The 21,176-nt window shown below is 33.1% G+C and overlaps 1 protein-coding gene across 7 annotated transcripts in view; it reads right to left on the minus strand.

The window, feature by feature from the left end:
* The window catches only part of LOC129743897 (atrial natriuretic peptide receptor 1), a 141,703-nt gene that overhangs the window by 39,978 nt on the left and 80,549 nt on the right, over positions 1–21,176 (minus strand). For all 7 annotated transcript variants that reach the window (XM_055736131.1, XM_055736136.1, XM_055736135.1 and 4 more), the window contains exons 5-7: positions 14,948–15,025; positions 14,227–14,503; positions 5,755–6,189 (exon numbers count right to left, since the gene is read on the minus strand). In XM_055736131.1, the coding sequence (XP_055592106.1) occupies positions 5,755–6,189; positions 14,227–14,503; positions 14,948–15,025 (790 nt within the window). The remainder of the gene's footprint in view (positions 1–5,754; positions 6,190–14,226; positions 14,504–14,947; positions 15,026–21,176) is intronic.

Here is a 21,176-nt window from a genome sequence, read left to right on the forward strand (position 1 = left end):
TACACACATTAGTAGATTTTGAATTGTATTTTAGGCTTTCATAAAATCGTTCATGTTTATTTTGACAAAACTAATCCAATCATTTTCATATTCGGTCGAAAAAAAGGTTGGCTTATTCTTTTGAGTTTTTTGGTCGTTTTTGATAATAAGTTTAAATGCGGGCAATTTTCAATAAAATTCGAACAACTGGGCCGTAAATTTTAACTATATGTTTCGGAAATAAAATTTTCTTCGAAGACTAGTTTCGAAAAAGAAAAGTATTGGTAGCATATTTTGTCTTCTCCAGTACCTAATATACCAATGAACGGAGAAAAAATTTTCTTTGCTTGGAATTTTTAAATAGAAAATCTGCGCATCAAGATATAATAAGTTTAACTTATTTCCACGTTTTTTTCTCTAATCGTTCATGATTTTAAAAATCATCTTTGAAAATTGCGAAAACTGATTCAAGGTAGCAATTCCAAGCTGAATTTATTAAGCTTAACATTTATTAAATTACTAATCTATACCATCAATGTTTTTTTTTATTTCTTATAAATTTTCAATAGTTCATTCCAATTCCCAAACCATTGCGATTTCATTATTCAATAAATATTCTATAATTAATTTTTCATTAGAGATGTATCGAATAGTGATATTCAGCAAACGGACGAATACCGAATATTAACCTTTTGATCTATTCGGCCAAACGAATATTTGTTCCAATATTCTGTTAAGTTTTTAATAAAAATTCAAAAGTGAAAATTCCATTTTATTCTATTTCTTCCATCTTAATGATCTTCATGTTTCAAACGATTTTTTTCTACAAGATGTATTCCATCAGATCTTATATAAGTAGGGGTCTCTTTGATTATCAAAATGTCACCAATAGCTGAAAGGACAACAGATGACTTGCTGCTTCTAGGACGTTTGACCAAAAAGATTGGGTTCCAGTAAAATCTGAGACAAAAAATGTCAAAACAGGAGCTAAGCTACTTGAAATTGCTTATTTTATATTGATTCAGACGAATGTCAAATTTTAGCTAGATGTCTCCAAAACAGTTTCCAAAAAGAACGATGATCTTTGACTTAACCCTTCGTTTCATAAAGTAAGAAATTTGCAACAATTAATGTATGAAAAAGGAAAAATCGTATTTTATTTATTTTTTTTTTAAGTACTCATTATTTCCAACTGTTAAAAATAATTTTTAAGGAAAAATAAAAAATCATAAAATGAAGGATTAAGTACCATACCATATTTTCTACCACACGTATCCATACGGCCGCGTCTGGACGATTTAAAAAAAATGTAAAAAAGAGCATATCTGAACAAAATCTAGGCATTTTTCTCAAACATACAATAGGGAAAAGTAAAAAAATACTTAAAATTTTATGTTTTCATCGAATCACAGCAGCAGTGCTAAAATCGTATCGAAGGAATACACAAATATTGATAATCATTTGAAAATTAAAATTCGTATTTAAACGCAAAATCTAAAAATTTTCAAAGAAATTTTAGTTTTTATTTGATTGATTTAGCAAATAATCTGTATAAGCCCGGGTAAATCCGGCCATTCCGGTCAAATTGGACTTTTCTTACATTCTTTATTGAATTTATGAGTAAGCCTGGATATATGAAAAAAAATCTGAAATAAGGTATAAAGCTATTCATATATCACTATGAATTCACGGATACACCTTAGATGTTTTACTGAAACCACACATTTTTGAAAATTTTATAGCTTTTTCAACATTTTTTTGGGTATTTTATAAATTATTCAAACTCGGTTTGAAATTTTAACAAGTCTGTTTTATACTAATTTTAAATATAAATATTCGCCCAATTCGGCCTATTTGGCCGAATACTTAGCTGAGCTATTCGGTGGCTTAACAGTTTTTTGGCGGTATTCGGAACATCTTTGTTTATTATGATATGTTTTTAAAATAAAAATTATTATTGTGAATTTTAAAAATGTATTGGATACTTTTTTTATTTGCAAAATTCGAAAATTTTAATATCAAAAAAATTTAATTTCTGACTTTTATCAAAAAATACGCTTGAAATCATATAATCTTCATTCACTTTCTATTCAAATTAATATAAAACTGTGTGTGTTGACTGTATTCTCTTAAATGCTTAAAAATCATGAAAATTTGTATTCTAATAGAAAATTCCTATTTGTAATAGTCATTCAGTTTTTCCAAATTATAAGGATTTTAATCATACCTTAATTTAAAAATGAAGAAAAGAAATTGAAATTTAAATGAATTAGTTATGAACAATTACTAAAGTATGAGTTATGAACCTGAGCTCTTATTATCATTTTTTTTTATAAATTTTATCATAGTTAGTTTTTGACAATATATTAATTATTTATTGATATATTTTTTTTCATTTAATTGTACATATGAATTATGTTATGATTTAATCTTAGAATTACCTGTTTTGTTTGAATAAAAAAAAACACAATTTATCTGTTCTTATGCTGATGTATTTCCAATGTATTTTATTTCTGTTCTTTGATTTATCGGTCCAGAGTTTTAAGTTCTTAATTCGAAACTCAGACATTTAAATTTTGATAATATTTCTGCATTCATTTTCTGAGGTGCCTAAAGCTTCGATTTCAATTTTGAAAAGTTCACTACTTACTTAAAAATCGTTTTCTAGCATATTTTTAACATAGAAAAAGATACATCAATTTGAATGATCGATCAAGGACTTGCCGCAACGTTTTAAACTTTGGATTCTGTACTTTTCAGATAATTTGTATTCATAATTTTTGTATGGGAGAGTGGGGAATCATGGGCCACTTTTTTTCGTTGTTCCATAACTTCTTTATTATAAAAGATAAAATGAAAATAAAAAATGGTATGGTTTTCTACATTTTCAAGGTATCATAAGGTATTTTTATAAAAATTTTAATAAGTTATTTTCCTCTAATTCTGACTGTTTGAAAAAAAGCAGTATTTTTTGGATTTTGAAAAATGGTGGGGAATCGTGGGCCACCAAATCCAAATTGACCAAATAACATGCAAAGTTTATGAGTTGACCCAAAACTGTGATTTCCTAATTCATTTCGTTATTTTAAAGCAATTTCAGATGATGAAATAAAAAAGAGAGCTGTGTATGATCGCATAGATTCCAAATCCTGGCTCGCAAACGTTTTGGCAAAATTTCTTATATAAGATGGACAAAATATTTTTCATAACTCTTCATTTGGCATAAGAAAACTTTACAGATAGGAAAAACGTATTTTAAGTTCTGAATGTGTATAAAAACATAAAAATATAGGTGATTCAAGATGTGTGGCCCACGATTCCCCACAAGCTATGATTTGCAAATTGGTTGCGTTTGTGTGACTTATTGATGTTTCATCAAAAATTCCTTTTTCACGTGAAAGATCATGTTAAAACTTAGATCATAAGCGTATGAGCATATTTTTGTTATGAACTTTAGGTTCCCCACCGATTTAGCGGGTGTTTTTTTAATTATGTAAGTAAATTTTTCTAACTTTTTTTAGCTTGATAAATAAAAGAAGCATATGATGCGTATTTCAGTCAACAACATATAGGAATATATGCTCACGCAAAGCGACGACGATGATAGTTGGTTTGAGATTTTTATCTCAACACACATCTGAGATATTAAAAGTGGCCCACGTTTCCCCATGGCCCACGATACCCCACTCTCCCCTACATATATCCCTATTTTTTCTAAATTTGTTTGTAAATTTTGAAGCCTATCGTTACAATCAATAGATTGTATCGAATTTGTAGGAAGATGGTTATTGAAATCAAAACCTTTATTTAGTATGCATTTTTGGTAGCATGCAGAAAATTAATTAAATTTAATGAAAAATTAAATAAATTTTTTTAACTGCGACTCAGAGATGGGTCTTGACTCAAACATTCAGTCAGTGAAACTTTTTTGTAGAGAAATGAATCCAATTGTGTGAATTGAAATTTCAGAGACTAGATAAGGTGAAAAGGCCCCGCGTCATTTGCGCTTTAGCTTTTGTACCCATTTACTCAAAAAAAAAACAAAAACAAAAATAAAATAAAATAAAATAATAAATTTTTATCATTATATATTGTAAGGCTTGGTCTGAAGTTAATTTTTCAGGATCCGATGGCGATTTTAAAACAGTATATTAAAATGTATCGCTTATTTAGTGGTACAAGGTCGAGGAATTCTCTGCGAACACATCTTGATGATCTTCAACACGATAGGTGTCGCCGCTGTAGCTTGACGACTCCCACCATATCATTTTTTGGTACTTCTGATCTCCAGGTATCTTCCAAATGCAAGGCAAAATTTAAAAAAAATTAATATGTTCACGTATATTGGACAGCACACGAAATATGTCTTTCTGCTCTAGGGAAAAATGACCCTGGTTGTTAAAGTCCCTTGAACAAAAAATGTCTTTCTGCCGTTTCACAGCCTGTATCTAGGCAATCAAAGGCCTTCGTTGAAGTTCGAGCCTATTTATAAAACAAAAAATTATTTCAAATTTAACAGAAATATCCTCCGACTGCTTAAACACAATGTTAACAAAGGGACAAGGTGTCATCGAATTCAATTTGGTGCTTCTTAATAATCACTGTTAACACTCCAAAGTAGCTGTTCGGGTCAATATGACCCGAAACACAGATTCAAAGCATCTTAATCATCATTCCAATGTACAGAAGAACTGAGAATTTTTAGAGACAAAGTATACTCTTTGAAAATTATAATTTATATTTTTCCAAAACTTTAGTTTATAAATTCAATTCAATGAGAAATGAGATACAGCAAAGAAAAGTTAATTAAATTTTTTTTCTACCGGAAAATTCGGGATAATATTCAAAATGTTCATCGGAAACCCTCATATTTATACTTCGTTGGATAGATGTATTGTTGAAAAATAATACTGCAAAGCTGTCCAAAATTATAAACAGTTTAAGAATAGAATTGATTTTTGAGACATTGTTTATTCATCTCCAACTACAGACAATCGTAAAAAAAACCTTATTTTGAAATATTGAGAATTTGGATAAATTACCTACGCAATGAATCTTATATAATCAAAATCGGTCAACATTTGTTGCAGCGGGAAAAAACTACAAGTTAAATTTCTCCGGAATTGATGTTTTGTGAACAGCTTTGGAGGGCTACAATTTATGAAGCAGTTGCCGCACCCTGTAGATTATCGTATTAAAATATATTTTTCAATCTCATTTTACGTTTTTTTACATATTTCGAGATCGTCTTTTAAACTGTTTCTAAAACGTATGATTTAAATTCAAATTATTATTCGAGATAATCGATCTTTATTTTAAAAAAAATCGATTTTTTTGTGTATGGGGATCGAATGAATGTAATGTTTTTCCTATGGGAATTCCCGTTTGTAGTCTTTTTGAAAGCAAAAACTATTTTTGTTTATATAAATCCAATGTTTCAATCCGTTTTTGATCTTCTTCAGGGACTGAAAACAAAAATTGTTTTCGCTTTGAAAAAGACTGCTAGCCGGAATTCCCATAGGAAAAAGAAAACATTCGAAGAAATACAATTTTTGAAAAAAAAATTATGAGCGCATCATATGAAAAAAAAAAGATAACAATATTCTAAAATATTTATTGCTGGAATGTGATCCAGATATCAGGGTTAATCAGTAAAAACTATTCCAATCGCATACTTTAAACCATCGAGAAAAAGACGTGATCCAAACATCTCCTGATTATTATTGAATCAATCATTTGTAACGATTCCGAGCCCCAGCTGCCCTAGGCACTTACCGCCAAAGCTCCTGTTCCACATTTTCCGGGTGATAGCCGTTCCGTCCCGGATATCTCCACCCTCGTTCAGTGTCTCATTGAGGGCCATCCCCAGCAGAATAACCCCGTCGTAGAAAGCGCCTATGAAAAAGTTTACCTCCTCGTCCTCCACGAAGGTATAGTTGTAGTCTTTCTTCGCCCGCTGGCGCACCTGATTGGCAAAGTCCTGGTAGGATGGGCTAGTTGGCTGAAGCAGGGAAACTCTCAGCAACGCCTCGTACGCCTTCCGGGCTGCCTGGTCATCCTCGTCACCCAGCTCCCAGTAATGGTCGCCCCAGTACGAGCTCTGGAAGATTTCCACGTCCAGGAAGGTAAACTCGCCCTTCGTCATGTCGAGCCGATGAGCCGAGAGCATAAACTTTCGAACTAGACTTCCTCGAACGGATAGGATAACAACTGCGAAAGGAAAGAGGGAAAGGAGCAGAACAAACAACAAAAATAAGATGACAGTCGTAGCCGTAGCTGTAAAAGGCAAGCAATCAGAGCCAATGTTTAACCGACACCAGTTGGATTCAAATGTAGGTGCCTTCCTACTACAGAATAAAATGGTCAAATAAATTGGAACTGATTGTCAGAAAAGCGGTTGTATTATTTACGCTTGGGAGTCAACAGATTACGCCCGAGTTGGGGCCAATTAATTATGACTATTGGACTGTATGCTTAACAAGGTGTTTATCGTTGTGCCTTTGATGGTCGACTCGACTGCAGCTCAGGTGGGTTGTGACATTTTCAATCAGTGGCCCTAGAGGTTCAAGCTTTTTAAGATTAATAAAATTAACTTCGCTAGTCTATATCGTGCTTTTTGAGTTATCAAAGAAAGCATACAAAACGAGCGTCTTGTAAAATAGTCTTTTTAAAAAGCATGGTATGTGAAAATAGATATGCATATGACAAATAAAAAATGTGAAATAAATTTTTGGATTGACGTATTGTGGCGCTTCATGCCTTTGGCTGCTAATTCTTTCAGATGATTCTTCCATCGCAATACGGAATTATTTTGCCATAGGAACGCAGGGGGGAGGGTTGGGTGTTAACATCGTCCATATGAGGATCCCGAAAAAGCAAGAAAGGTTTTTATGGATAAATTTTTATGATGTAGTAAGGTTATTCAAGCAAAAGTAACAATCGCGACTCAAAACTGATGCCAAAACCTCAAAAACTGATCCTAGGTAAAGAATTCAGTTCTGAACTTTAAATTTTAAAAGCGACTCATTTCAGAGGTTTTGGATTTTTTTTTGTAAAATGTAGCGGCCCACCACACTCCCCCACACCAAAAGGCTCAATTGAGCCCCCTGGTAATGGACGCTACTGTTCTCAGCATGTCTGGCAGCAAAATGATAATAAAAGTAAACGCGAGCAAATTTTAATCATGCTGAGAACACAAATATTTATAATGTCGTGCGAGGAAATGTATTATTTAACTAAATTGACTACAATATGAAATCTCAATGGAAAATAATTTTCTTTGAAGAGATTCATTATTCGATATTTACTAATATACTATTTATTTATTGCTAATTTTATTATGTTATGTTCTATAATTTTATAAGATAAAATACAAACTACAAATTTTTTTACGAAAAATAATATTAGATATTAACGCTACAAAAGTACAAAAGGTAAACAAAACAAAGATTGGTTGATGATCGACTGTTTTAATGGTTCAATTTTTCTTTCAAAAGCTGTATCACTTTGGTTTTGAACATGGAACGATTGGTTATGTTTTTAATATCCGTTGGTAAGGTGTTGTATTTAGTAGGTCCAATAAATGAAATTCTTTTTTGCCCTAATGATGTTGTGGATCGGCTTCGTTGCAAGAAATCTGACTGGCGAGTATTATGAGTTCGCAACCCCGTAGTAAAATGGAGGTTTTGAATATTTTCAATTGAGTGTAGATTATCATAGACATAAACAACAGTTTGCAAATCACAGAGTTCAATCAAAATGATAGTATTATCTCTGTTTTCATCATGCTGTATTAAGGGAGGGGAATGGAGATCCCCCCGTTTCAAGAGGGCCCTCGAGAAGAAAAAATATAAAGTTTTGCTCTAAACAGTTATAAAAACTAGCAAACTATATTTAAAGTTCAAAACTTATTAAATCCTCCAACTTTTCAAAAATCGATCCATAAAAAGAACATTAATATCTAGCGAATAAACGCTTATTTTGAAAAAGTGATGGGGGAGGGGTGGGGGAGAATGCTGTACACTGAACCTTCTCCTTCATTTCAATCTTATTAAATTCAATTGGAGGTTTTTTTTTATAAAATATCAAAATCAGAGAAGAAATTAGAACTGTTGCAGCCCATTTTCTATGTCAACTTTTTTCGACATTCTTTGATACAACTCCGATCTGCAAATCTGTCATTTTACGTACGAGAAAATGTTGATGGAAGGTGATTCTCGTATTTCATACACCAGAAAGTTAAAATAAAAACCTGATTTATGAGCTCATTAACTGCTCTCTTATTTTAAATGCTATTTTATTTAAAAAAAAAATAATACCCTTGTTGTTTAAATGAAGAAAATTTTTAGAAAATTTCCAATTATTTATTTTTTCTGAGCTTCTTCATGACAGTGCAAGGTAATGACAACGAAATTGAAATGATTCTCATTTTTCAACATAATGTTAAAAAACAAATATTTGAGATAAATTTTTGATTATAATTGCTTGAATTTAAACTGATTTCAAAACACTAATATATTTTTTATTATTCGGTTTAGTTTTTCTAAATAATGATTTGGAATTATCGTGATGTCTTTATCAATTCTGAAATTTATTTATCATTGTGAATTGTGGTGCAAGAATTATATTTCAAAATCCTAATTTCTTTCTGTAATAAAATAAGGAAATACGTTTAATTTAATATTCTAATCTGAAGAATGAAATGAAATTTTTATCATTTGATGAGAATAGTAACAGATTTGCCACAGAGGGTTTGAATAAAATGAAAAATTGTATTTTATTCTTTGGAGGACACAATATTCACAATTTTTTAAAACGATGTCCTTGTAATAATTGAAAAATTCTAAAATGAAGGATCAACTTTTCAACAAAAATTAATTTGGTGCAAAAACTTTTTTTTTAAATTGCTAAATGTTTCAAAGACATTGAAAATAAATAAATGATCGAATTTTGACTTCTGAGCAAAATACATTAATTTTGTCTTTGATTCATAGTCCTACAGAAATGCAGGATATGAACCAAATTTATAAAAATTAATGAAACATAAAAGAATCTCAAATATAAAAAAAACCATTTTCCAGTCTCCTTCATACAAAGATGTTTAATTAATTTAAATCGTTAATATCAAAAAATTTGTTAAACTCCTTTTTTATTCTAGATAAAGCATTGTATATCTGAAATAAGAAAAGCGTGTCACATCTTGATCCTTGATTAAAAAAAGGTAAAAGATATATTCAAAATCAGTTTTATTTTTAATGTAGGATTATTATTTCAATTAGCTGGAATTCAATAAAAATTGTTAATTTTTTGGATTGTACGTGCCATTGCACTAAAACAAGAGGTGATGGACGAAATCTGACGGAATATTCCAATTCATGACGCCAAAATCTTTCGAGACAGTTATTAAAATGCTGGTTCTACTAAGTAGGTAGTAGAAAAATGTAGACTCTTAACCAATTGCTGTTCCAATAATCAACTTTTTTGTCAAATCAGGAACTGGATTATAACTTTTGATTTAAATTATCGTTGTGTGAATGTTCTGGAAACAATAATGAAGATATGATTGGTGTGGATCGTGAATCTCATGCGAATTCGGAAACAAAATTCCAAAAAATATTTTTTACATTATGTTTAATGGCACTGTGATATTGGATTTTGATACGAGCGCATATTTACATATAAATTTCATGATATTTTTCGTTTCTGAAGTTCATAACTTTTTTAAACATAACTTTTTTCAATTCATTTACTCGCTTTTATTCTGAAATCAAAAATTTGTCACAATATTTTGTTTTTCATTTTGGATTCATCATTTTCTTTTTGTCTTGAAAATAATTAAAACTATAACAACCTAATAGGTAACATACGATAAAAATTGGCAACAATGATAATTTTGTTGTTAAATATAAAATTTTCAAGAATAAAAAAAATCCAAATATCACAGTTTTAAAACTGCAGTTTAGCAATAAAACGAATTCTTAATATTTCATAAAATTCAAGTACGGAGCTTATCCAGAGGTTTTTTAAATCTGATAACAAATAACAAATACGGTCTCTTATTTTTCAATTTTCAAATTCATAACAATCTACCAACATTCGATTTCCGAGTTTTGAAGTATGGTTTTGCTTGTTTTCTCAGAGACACAATCAATGATTTGATTGAATATTACAATGTTCATAATTTTTCCGAGTGTTTAAGCCGTTTCTAAAAAAAAAGCTTTCTTTTCAAATTACACAAGGCAACAAAATTTAGATTTTCCGAGGTGCAAAATGCTGAAGAACTGATTTAGACAAATTTGGAGACGCAACAATTAGCAATTAGTTTTTTTTTCTAGCAGATCTAGTTTTCGAAATAACTTTAAAAAATGGGTAAAATTAATTTAATCAATGTGTGCTATTTTTAGACCGAACTGTAGAAAAGTACAAAGAATGGGGAAAAGGTTTTGATGCAATGATCAACTTCCCGCAGATTGCGAGTAATTTTGACTATTGAGAAAAAAGTTATAGTACTTTTCTTATTGTTTTTTTTTCAATTTTGCAAAATACGATAATTTGGACGAAATTTTTATGACATTTTAACCCAAATTGAATAAACGATATTTCAGAAACTATAAATTCAATCGTTTTGCAGTCTTCAAGATTCTTGAACGAGTCAACATCTTTAAAATCAAATATTCGAAGTTTTATTTTGCATTTTATTAAGCAAAAAAAAAATTAGAGTCACTCTAGAGAATGGCCACGCGCCTCCTACGGCTTAGTTCGGCCTTGGTTTCCATATTAACGATTCTGTTTCCAGAAGAGAATTTTTTATTTTCAGTTCAAATCAGCTTTAGGAATTGGAAACTAAAAGTTTTTTTTAAAACCTGGATCAAATTTGATATGCATTTTAATCAAAATTTTATACATGATGTTCAAAACTCATAGATATGCATCTAATAATTCGGATTAATTTTCCGAATATGAAAAAATATTAGAAATCATCTTGAGTTTTTCTATCAAAACTATTCAAATTCAAAGTTTCCTTATGCAAAATAAACATAAAAAAGCTTCAAATTGGCGGTCTAGATTTGAAAACTCAGAATTAGATTCATTATTCGAAAGTCGTATTTGACCTCGGATTAACATGTTGGATTCAAAATAAATAGCAATAAGTTCTAATTGAAACCCAAATTATCAGAATTTATATTAAAGATTCAGGGCTCTGAAAATTATCTTCTTGGCTAGTATTTAAAATGCTTATCTGGAGTTATAATTCAGAATTTTAATTTTTGTATATTTAAGAAATCGTATTGAAATTCGGAAACAGATTCAAAATTAAAATATTGAATTCAGATTCCAATACAGCTCGTTAGTGAGTTAAACAATCTAGGTAAAAATATCACGATGACTATTTCGATTTGAGATTAAAATCGCAAAAATGGCAGATTTATAGTTTCGATAATAAATTCGAGCCGCCGACCGTGACCTAGAGGATAGCGTTCAAGTCTTCTAAGCCAGAGGTCATGAGATCAAGTCTTGGTCACGGCAAACATAGTACTCTTTCTGTGGGTTGGTGGTGTAAGCATTAATAAAATGCTAGCCTTTATATCCTTGAAAGATGTACGCTTAGTCTTTAGTAGAATTTAGATCTCTTCAAAGAAACATGAAGTTTCACTGAGGTCCTATATGTGTTGTCGAGTCCGCCGGTGGAGTCCATTTTCAATTTAATCGTCTTCTTTTATTTTCAATGTGATCACTAGCTTAACTGCAATACAACCGTTTTCACTAATGGCCGCTAAACAACTGCCCTTTCCTTGGGAACACTGCAAGCACGATCGAAATGTACACGCTAAAACAGAAACCCACATTCCAAGATAAACGTTTAGTCAATAAAACAATAATAATAATTTTATTTCACTTCATGTATTTATCGACCGTTTCTCCTATTTCATTCCTTTGTAATAAAACAATAATATTTATTTCATTTAATTGATTTATCTATTGATCTCTTTTTTTTCTATTTTATCTTTTCTCTATTTCATCTATTCTCTACATGTGTGTGTTCGTTTTTTTTTAATTTCAATTTCAGTTTTCATGCATAAAACATCTGGAAATCACAAATATCAAGAAGTATTAGAATTTATTTATATATTGAGTTTTTCGAAAAAAAATGTGTTTTTTTGGAAAAAAAACTAATCCACAAAATTTTAATAATGGAAATGAATTTACTTGTTAAAAATATTGGCTAATACAGATACATGTTATATTGATGTGGAAAATATCTGCAGAGATTCAATATTTTCTTGATGTAATGTTTATCTTTAAAATATCGCCAATAAAATAATAAATAAAATAATAAAATATGTTTATCTTTAAAATATATCAAGAGTCATGTTTTAAACAATTTTTTTTATTTGGATGAAAATTGCATGAATCAGAATTGAACTGCAAAATTGTATTCTCTTACTTTTACATTTGAATTTTTTTTTTTTCGATGGTTAAAATTGTTTAATTGCTTAAGAGTTTGGTAGATTTAGCTTATTTTATTTGGGCAGAAAAAAGATTTTTTTTTCTTGATTTCTGTTGAGAAATTTCTGTATTTTGACAAAGTTTGTCCGAATATTTCCCGGATTTTCGGTCGTCAATTTTGAAATCAGATGCCCGGATTTAGCCAGGTTTTTAAATAAAATATCCCGGATAAGTCCAGGATACGGGCTGAAAAAATTCTCGCAGTCTGATTGTAAACGAAACACAACAATTAAATTTTTACAAAGCTTAATATAGGGTGTTACATTATACCACAGAAAACAGACGTACAAGCTCGAACAAAAAACCGTCAAAAAAGTGTGTAAAATTTCAAATGCTATCACCAAAAAAATACGTTAGAAACTGACAGCAAACAGTGTCATCTATTGCGCCATTCAAGAGTTACAAATCAACTTTTAAGTGCCCAGTTTTCGAAAAGGCGTAATCGTAGCCAAAAAACAAAAATTAGTTCAAAAAGGGTGTTGGGATTTTTACACAAGTTTCGTGAGCTAGCTTGTACGTCTGTTCTCTGTGATTATACCTAAGCACGATTGTGATACGAAACCTGCTCAATCCGAATGACGTTTAAATAGCTAATTTCTGCTGGATGTTGTTGTTTACAGTTTAACTTAAAACTCTTATCGTTAGCTCCACTTTTCACATCTTTTGTGAAAAGAGAAGCTTTCCCCGGAAAACTATCGTGCACAAATAATGTACTTTTTTTCCTTTTGTCCTAAAAGGTTTTGAACCAACAAATAGTGTAAATTTCGCTGAGTCAGTTAGTGATAATAGAAGAATTGAGTATTGGAGTGGTCTGCAATTTGACTCGGAAGTATGAAGAGGAAAGCAGCTAAACAGACAAAAAAATCTGGGCGAAAATCTTGTCCAGTTGACAAAACTTTGGACCGGAAAGATTTCCGTGCTTACGCTAGCTGGTAAGAAAACTGCTTCAGGATTTGGCCAAAAACGTGGCTCCCCTCTCAGCACTGTCATCGTACCAAAGTAAGATTGAGTCAAAGGACATATAAGAAGCAGAAGAATCCAAAGCCGCGCCTAAAGCAAGCTGCTTACGTCAAATCAAGAGCTCGAAAATCATCTTCTGTATGAATTTTTTATTTTTGATTTTTGATTTTTTGTTACAAAACACTTCCGGGTAACCAGTGTAACACCGTTTGGGATGTATTGACATCAATTTTTACCGAAAAAAATTGCAAAAAGGCTATGGTTTGGCAAGCCATATGTGAGTGTGGCATGCTTTTCGAATAAAAAATTCATGAACAAACTCAGGGTAATTTCTCTTACCAGAATGAATAATGATTATTCAAGTTTAAGATATGATTTAATTACGAAATCGTAAAATTAGTTATTTTTATCTGATAGCACTTTCGAAATATGTTGCAACATAATGCAAGTCTAAGACAGTTGCAACTTCAATCTCTAATCTTGCATGTCGCGATAGCTCATGATGTTCTGCAGACGTTACGGTAGCACGTATCGCATATTGGTCAAAGAGTAACACATCGTACAGTAAACAACATTCCTTTTCTAGCACACTTGTCAACCTTCATAAGGAAATATGCCAATTTCATTTTACATTTGAATTTCAAGTTTCGTTCCTTTTTTCCAGAAATTTAAAATCGATGTGGTGATTCCTATTTTGTAAGATTCAAATTCATACTTATAACACTAGATGCTAAGATTATTTTTTTAAATCCACCATCCAAGGGTTATAAGAAGACTCACCTCGAGCGTACATGCTGGCATCACGTAGATAGTTATCCAAATCCTCCTCGTCGTTTCCATCCAGTTCCCGCACAAAGGTCAGCAGGTCCTCCTCCTTAAGGCCGTATTCGAGATTCTTGCCCACCGTAAGGGAAAAAAGATCCGACCGATCCAGCAGCAGGGCAATATGTTTCCAGCCGAACTGCCGGAAGATGCTGGAGAAAACCAACTTGAGCCGGCACTGGCAGTAGGACATCCGTGTCAACGTCTGGTACTTGGATTTATCCTTGAAGATTCCCTGTTGTGGGTGGAAGATATGAGAGATGAAAAAACAGCGTTGGTACTGTTATATGTGAAACGAAACGCCTAAGGAAGAGGCCCATGAATCACGTTTCGGTTTTGTGCATTCGGGAAAGAATTTCAAATAGATGTAGAATGCAAATATTATCCAATTTCAAGAAATTGCCCCTGATTCAATAGCTTCTGCTGAGCAGGAGAGTACTGAACAGATTTAATATCTATCAATATCTTGGTTCACTATATTAAAACTCGAATATTCAAGAATGAACCAAATTCAAAAGGAACATGCACAGCGCTGGTCGTTAAGGAAAAATAATTCCAAAGAATAAAATATAAATTTGAAATTTGATGTCCTAGAAACATCTCTGGCAACAACAACAAAAAATAGTCCCACACAAACTGCAGACAGCCACGATTAAATAAAAAATTCCAATAGACCTACCGTGCTTTCGTTTTTCCATTTATTACTCAGGCGGCCGAGAATTCCGGAAGTCACCGAGAGTTCCCCTTCGGATGGAGGCTGTTGAGATATGAATGTGTATTTTTGGGTCACATACAGATGGTGTATTTGTAGATAGCCAGGCAAGGCATGTGATTTGAATCCGTATCAATATTCAGTCGGAAACGAGGACGGATTCAGAAAGTGAATATAAAAATAATATGATGAAAAACCGTTAAAATTATGTCAGATGGATGTGACTGGAATAAGAATGATTGTTATTTACGGGATTGGGTGTAAGAAGCATATTTGTTCTAAAATTTCATCATCGATCGATTGAGTCTTTAATATGATCTATTGATGCGAAAGATAAAACAAATAATAAAGTTTTAATTTTTTTTTCTCTGATTCACTCGACTTACTATAAAATATTCCATCACAAACTGAAAAGATGTAGATAAAATGTTTTTGAGGAACGTTGGCGAATTTTTTGCTTCTATTGGTTTATAATCGAGCGTCTCAAACCGATTTAAAGGGTGATACGGCCAAAATTTGGTCAATATCAACTTGACGTATTTCTTTCAATTTTGCATTTAAAAAACCTGAACACCCCTCATTTTGAAGGTGTGTGTGTGTAGAATGTTGCTCTTATTTTGATTTTGGAATTCACTCTTCAGTTGTCAAAATGCCGTCCAAGGAAGAAGAGCAGCGTATCAAAATTTTGCTCGCGCATCGCGAAAATCCGAGCTACTCACACGCAAAGCTGGCAAAATCGCTAAAAGTTGCCAAATCAACCGTTACAAATGTAATTAAAGTGTTTGGGGAACGTTTGTCGACAGCCAGGAAGTCTGGATTGGGGAGAAATCGAAAACCGGAAGCCGCTGAGACGACAAAGAGAGTTGTCGTTAGTTTCAAGCGAAACCCTAACCCCTCTCTCCGAGATGCTACAAATAAGCTGGGTGTATCGTCTACAACCGTGCATCGAGCCAAAAAACGAGCCGGACTATCGACTTACAAGAAGGTAATGACTTCAAATCGCGATGACAAACAAAATACGACGGCCAAAGCGTGATCCCGGAAGCTGTAAACGACGATGCTGACGAAGTTTGACTGCGTGGTAATGGACGACGAAACCTACGTCAAAGCCGACTACAAGCAACTTCCGGAACAGGAGTTTTATACGGCAAAAGGAAGGGGAAGGTAGCAGATATTTTCAAGCACATGAAACTGTCAAAGTCCACGAAGAAATATCTGGTTTGGCAAGCCATCTGTACCTGTGGCTTGAAAAGCAGCATTTTCATAGCTTCCGGGACTGTCAACCAAGAAATTTACGTGAAAGAGTGTTTGAATAAACGTCTGCTGCCTTTCCTGAAGAAACACGGTTGTTCTGTACTGTTTTGGCCGGATTGGGCATCTTGCCATTACGGTAAAAAGGCCATGGAGTGGTACGTCGCCAACAACGTGCAGATGGTTCCCAAGGACAAGAGCCCTCCCAACACGCCAGAGCTCCGCCCAATTGAGAAATACTAGGCTATTGTCAAGCGGAACCTAAAGAAGACCAAAAAAACTGCTAAGGACGAGCAGCAGTTCAAGGCAAACTGGCTTTCTGCGGCGGAGAAGGTGAACAAGGTGGCAGTACAAGATCTGATGGCAGGGGTTAAGCGTAAGGCCCGGCAATTAGGATTTGGAAAAGCGCAAGCCTAACTGAATATTTTTCCAGAATTTTATACTAATTAAACTGGAAAAAGAAATTTAATTTGATTTTTTAAATAAACGATTTTACCGATTTACACGCGTTTTCCCTTGACCAAATTTTGACCGTATCACCCTTTATTTTCTTCGATGCTGATTTCGATGTTGTTTAGCATAATCTGATCTCTTTTTTTAAATTCAAAGAATAAAAAATGATATCTGAATTCAGCTTTATCGAATAATTGTTAGCATGGTCTACCTTATGTTTCATTCTTAGGAAAATGGGTAGAAAGAGAAGGAGGGGTTTTCTGCAATCCGAGTATAAAATAAACAGAGTTAAGAAGAAATCACTGTACTTTATTGTAATTTCACTGCCGGTGAAACGTTAGGGATCACCCCCTCAAAACATGAACATTTTGATCGGCCATATCTCAGCCATCTTATTACATATTGGAATTATTTTGATCTCATGCAAGAGATCGTGAGCAAAACCTGTGTTTACAAAATGTTAATATTGAGTATACATATATGACTTAAATTTAGTTTAAAGTTGGGACATTTTTCAAAAACCCAACTTAACATTCAAACCCGTTCATCTCAGGGTGGAGTGGACCAAATTTCAAAATTTAAGTTGCATTCGAATCCGTTTTACATATTATTCAAATACAATTGTTCAATTTTGTGCGAAAAATTTGCAATGAATTTAAAATATTTAAAATATTAGTAGCTATCGTTATCGTCTAAAAGTTTGGAATCACCCCGTAGTATGGTGTAACGGCCAAAAGTTTGGAATCAGTCTTCTAAAACATGCATTCTTATTTCACGTGTATCTCTGTTATCTAACAATGTATTGTTTATATGATAAGCTGATTTGGAATGTAATGAGTTTAAATTACTTTATGGATATTTAGTTGAAATATTTTTGAAGACTAACTTCTTTAGAACTTAAAAAATATCGTTAAAAAACACACACCGTCTTAGCCGGTTTAGGCTTTACAGACTGAATAAATGACGTGGACAACTTAAGATTAACATTTAACATCCAGTACCGAGATGGGAATCAAACCCATGCCATCAGTGGACTAGCCATCAAGACGTAGCCAAAGTTTCATTATTTTCTGATGATTTTCACCAAATAGTCCGACCGTTAACAAAAATGCAAATTTGTTTTAACCATAACTTAGTTGTCTTACAAGTTTTTGCAGATCAGATTAGCTTATTTGAAAGCTTATGACCTGCTCTTATTTATGAAATAGTTATAAAAAGTAAAAATCTTAAAATCATACAGTGAGCGAAATAAGAATAGCACCACTAAGTGTTTTGCTTGTTAAAATATGAATGTTTGAAAATCACCAATATTTTCTTCTATAAATTGTTTTAAATTGTTTAACGGATAAATCAAGCATAAGTTTTTTTTTTGGACGTTGCATTTGGCGTTGAGGACCAAAACTATGGAAAAAGGGTGCGAAATAAGAGTAGCACCACTTGTGTTTTTCAACAATAACAAGATTATTTCCAAAAATTTACTGAGTAAAAGTGAATAATGATGCTTCTACGAATTATTTGAATAGATAACTGCATTTTAAGAAGTTTTCTAGAATTCCAAAGATTTTCAAAGGTTTTAAAATGGTGTTTTAAGAGATGCTCTTCTACGGAGTTTGCTCTCTGCCTTCGAGCCGATCAGTCGCGTTTTATACTGTGTGCTTTTTTCGGATCCAAAAGGCAACGGATTTTTTTTTTAATTGGATGTGTGACTCAGTAAAGTCGTGATGAGTCCTTCACCAGGAGACCATCCTGGTCGGACCATTCCCGAATGGATGGACACTGAAAACCTGCAAGGAAGACTTTACTACATGTTTTTGCGTGCTAGACCAGGCCACACACTTCCAAAAAACCCTTTCGTTATTGGAAGATCGGTCGAAGAATATGCAGGAAAGGTGGAAGGAGGGTATTTTTAAAAGCGGAAATCGTGGTACGTGATCAAAATTCGTAGTAAGGACCAAGGAAGAAAGCTTTTCACTCTAAGTGCTTTGAAAGATGGTACACCAGTTGAAATCGGTCGCCATCCCGAACTAAATTCGCGGAAGTTTGTTGTTCTGTGCAATGAAGTTGACGATATGAGTGATAAAGAACTAGAAGAAGAACTTGCTCCCCAGAAAATAACCAACGTTCGTCGCATCACAAAAAAAACTGCTGCTGGTGTCGTTAACACCCCAACTCTGGTGTCAACAATTAGCTGCACTATCATACCAGAGTTTATTAATTTTGGGCTACTAAGAGTAAGAACGAGACCGTATTATCCTCAACCGATGTTGTGTCGGAAGTGTTTCACTTACGGCCATTCAAAAGTTAGATGCCATTATGAGATAGCATGTAATATATGCTCATCTAATCATGACAGCTCAAATTGTACCACCAAAATCAAACACTGCAAGAACTGCAAACAAAATCATTCCCCCACTGATAGATCCTGCCCGATATGGGTTTTCGAATCAGCAGCTCTAAAATTGAAGACCGATCAGAGGATAACTCTTACAGCAGCACGTCAAAAAATCCAAGATAACAATCCCAACACCAGCTATGCCGATGTCGTAAAACGACAAATTCATGCACACAATACCCACCGTCAGTGATGCCACATTTTTATCGGTATTTTGGAACCCAAAAAATCTTTTATCGGTATGGAAATCCCAAAAATCGGTATGGAAATCGGTATTTGAGGTGGATATCCAAAAATGCTTACATTTTCAACTTCCCAACGTATTTTTAGTTTAAATGGAAGCTTGCAATAAAAAGCAAGTCTAAGAACTCTTACGAATGTTAATTTTAAGTATAAAACTAGCTGACTAAGTGTGTTTTAGCATATATTAATCCATTTTTTCCGTAACTTTGGTAACGCAAGTTTACATAAAAAGACAGTTTTGAAATTTTAACAGAACTTTATGGTTGCTACGACTTATACATTTTTGTTTTAATTTTAAACTATCTGCTTTTGCAGACGAAAAGTAAAAATCACAAAATTTTTCTTTCCAGTACTCATAAATTGAATAAGAATCTAATTTAAAAGTTACCGTATGATTAGAAAAATAAGGGCATGGCGATCACCTTCAGGTTACACGTGGTTTAAGCATATTAATGAATTAAAAACTTGATTCTTTAATTGATGTTTAGCTAAAGTGGGATGTAAATTTGATAAATTAGAACCAGGTCAACCTAAAATAAATTTTAATTTAGTAAACACTTAAAAATCCAATGGCTTTTTGATATTTGAGGTAAATATGGGCCCAAGTTGATGTTCTTCGTTTCGTTGATGGTTTTTTTTGCCAAACTGGCCATTTCAGCTTTCAAAGCCTTAAGTCAAATATAATAATAATAATAATATGTTTGCTTAAGTATTAGATATGAGTTCTAGCGATTGAAAAAAGAAATTATTGCAGAAAGTTGAGAGAGTTTGTCGTTTCAATTTTTTTTCAGCTTAAGGAAAATTAATTTTATTTTTTGAAAAATCACGCATTAGTCATATGAAAACCCAAGAATTTTATGCTAAAATAAATGAGAAACGTGTTCTAAAAGAAGGTGTTCCCAAGAAAAATATTTAAAAACACATAGTTTTTCTAAATCTGAAAATACCGATTTTGCCTGGTGTGGCCTGGCGATCTTTGCAGTTAGGTACATGTGATATCATTGACGTGGCTAACAAGATGGAGAAGGATTGAAGATTATACCGACAAACCGTGTATCTGATTGCACTTCAAATCTTGACATACCACATCTGGCGACAAGTTGAACAAGGATTATTTTCCAACGGTGTATATTTTCCCTTGAAAAGTTAGCATCTCAGGAGACAAGAGCATTGTCAACTGAACGAATTATGAGAGTGAGCCGTGGAGATCTTTACAGGGTATTTAAAAGTTGTACAGATCAACTTACGCCACGTCAGCTACCGCACTTTGTCTCCTTTCTACGGGACCTTTACGAGGATAGCTTGAATTGAATTAAGTGGGAATGTGGAAGTGGAATGTAGTTTGAGATAAAATCTTAAAAATCGGTATGAAATCTGTATGTTTTGCCAAAAATCGGTAATCGGTATATACCGATTCTTGGTCAAAATTTTGCTCAAAAATCGGTATAAATACCGGAAAATCGGTATGTGTGGCATCGCTGCCCACCGTACAGATCATCCAGTCCAGAAAGCGCCGCCGCAACAGAAAGATTCAGACCAACACGAAAGCCACCAACAGCAGCAACAAACAACGGAGCAAATTTCTAAACGAGATCACCTCACTGCAGTCACCAAAATGCCAGTTCCCGTGCAGGATTCTGATTCCCCCCCAAGGAAGAGAATTACCTCGCAGCCTCCCCCTCCCGTGCCGGTAGAAAAAGCAGTAGATGCAAATCTACACGCAGTTGGCGACAACTGTACAATAACGACCCGTGCGCGGAGCGCAAGCCGTTTGAAAACCTATCCTCACTCCACATCCCTTCCCAAATCCTGACCTCCCGTCTCCTAACCCATGAATATTTAGTTTGTATAATTGAC

This window comes from Uranotaenia lowii, chromosome 2, assembly GCF_029784155.1.
Source record: "Uranotaenia lowii strain MFRU-FL chromosome 2, ASM2978415v1, whole genome shotgun sequence".
NCBI classification, from domain to species: domain Eukaryota; kingdom Metazoa; phylum Arthropoda; class Insecta; order Diptera; family Culicidae; genus Uranotaenia; species Uranotaenia lowii.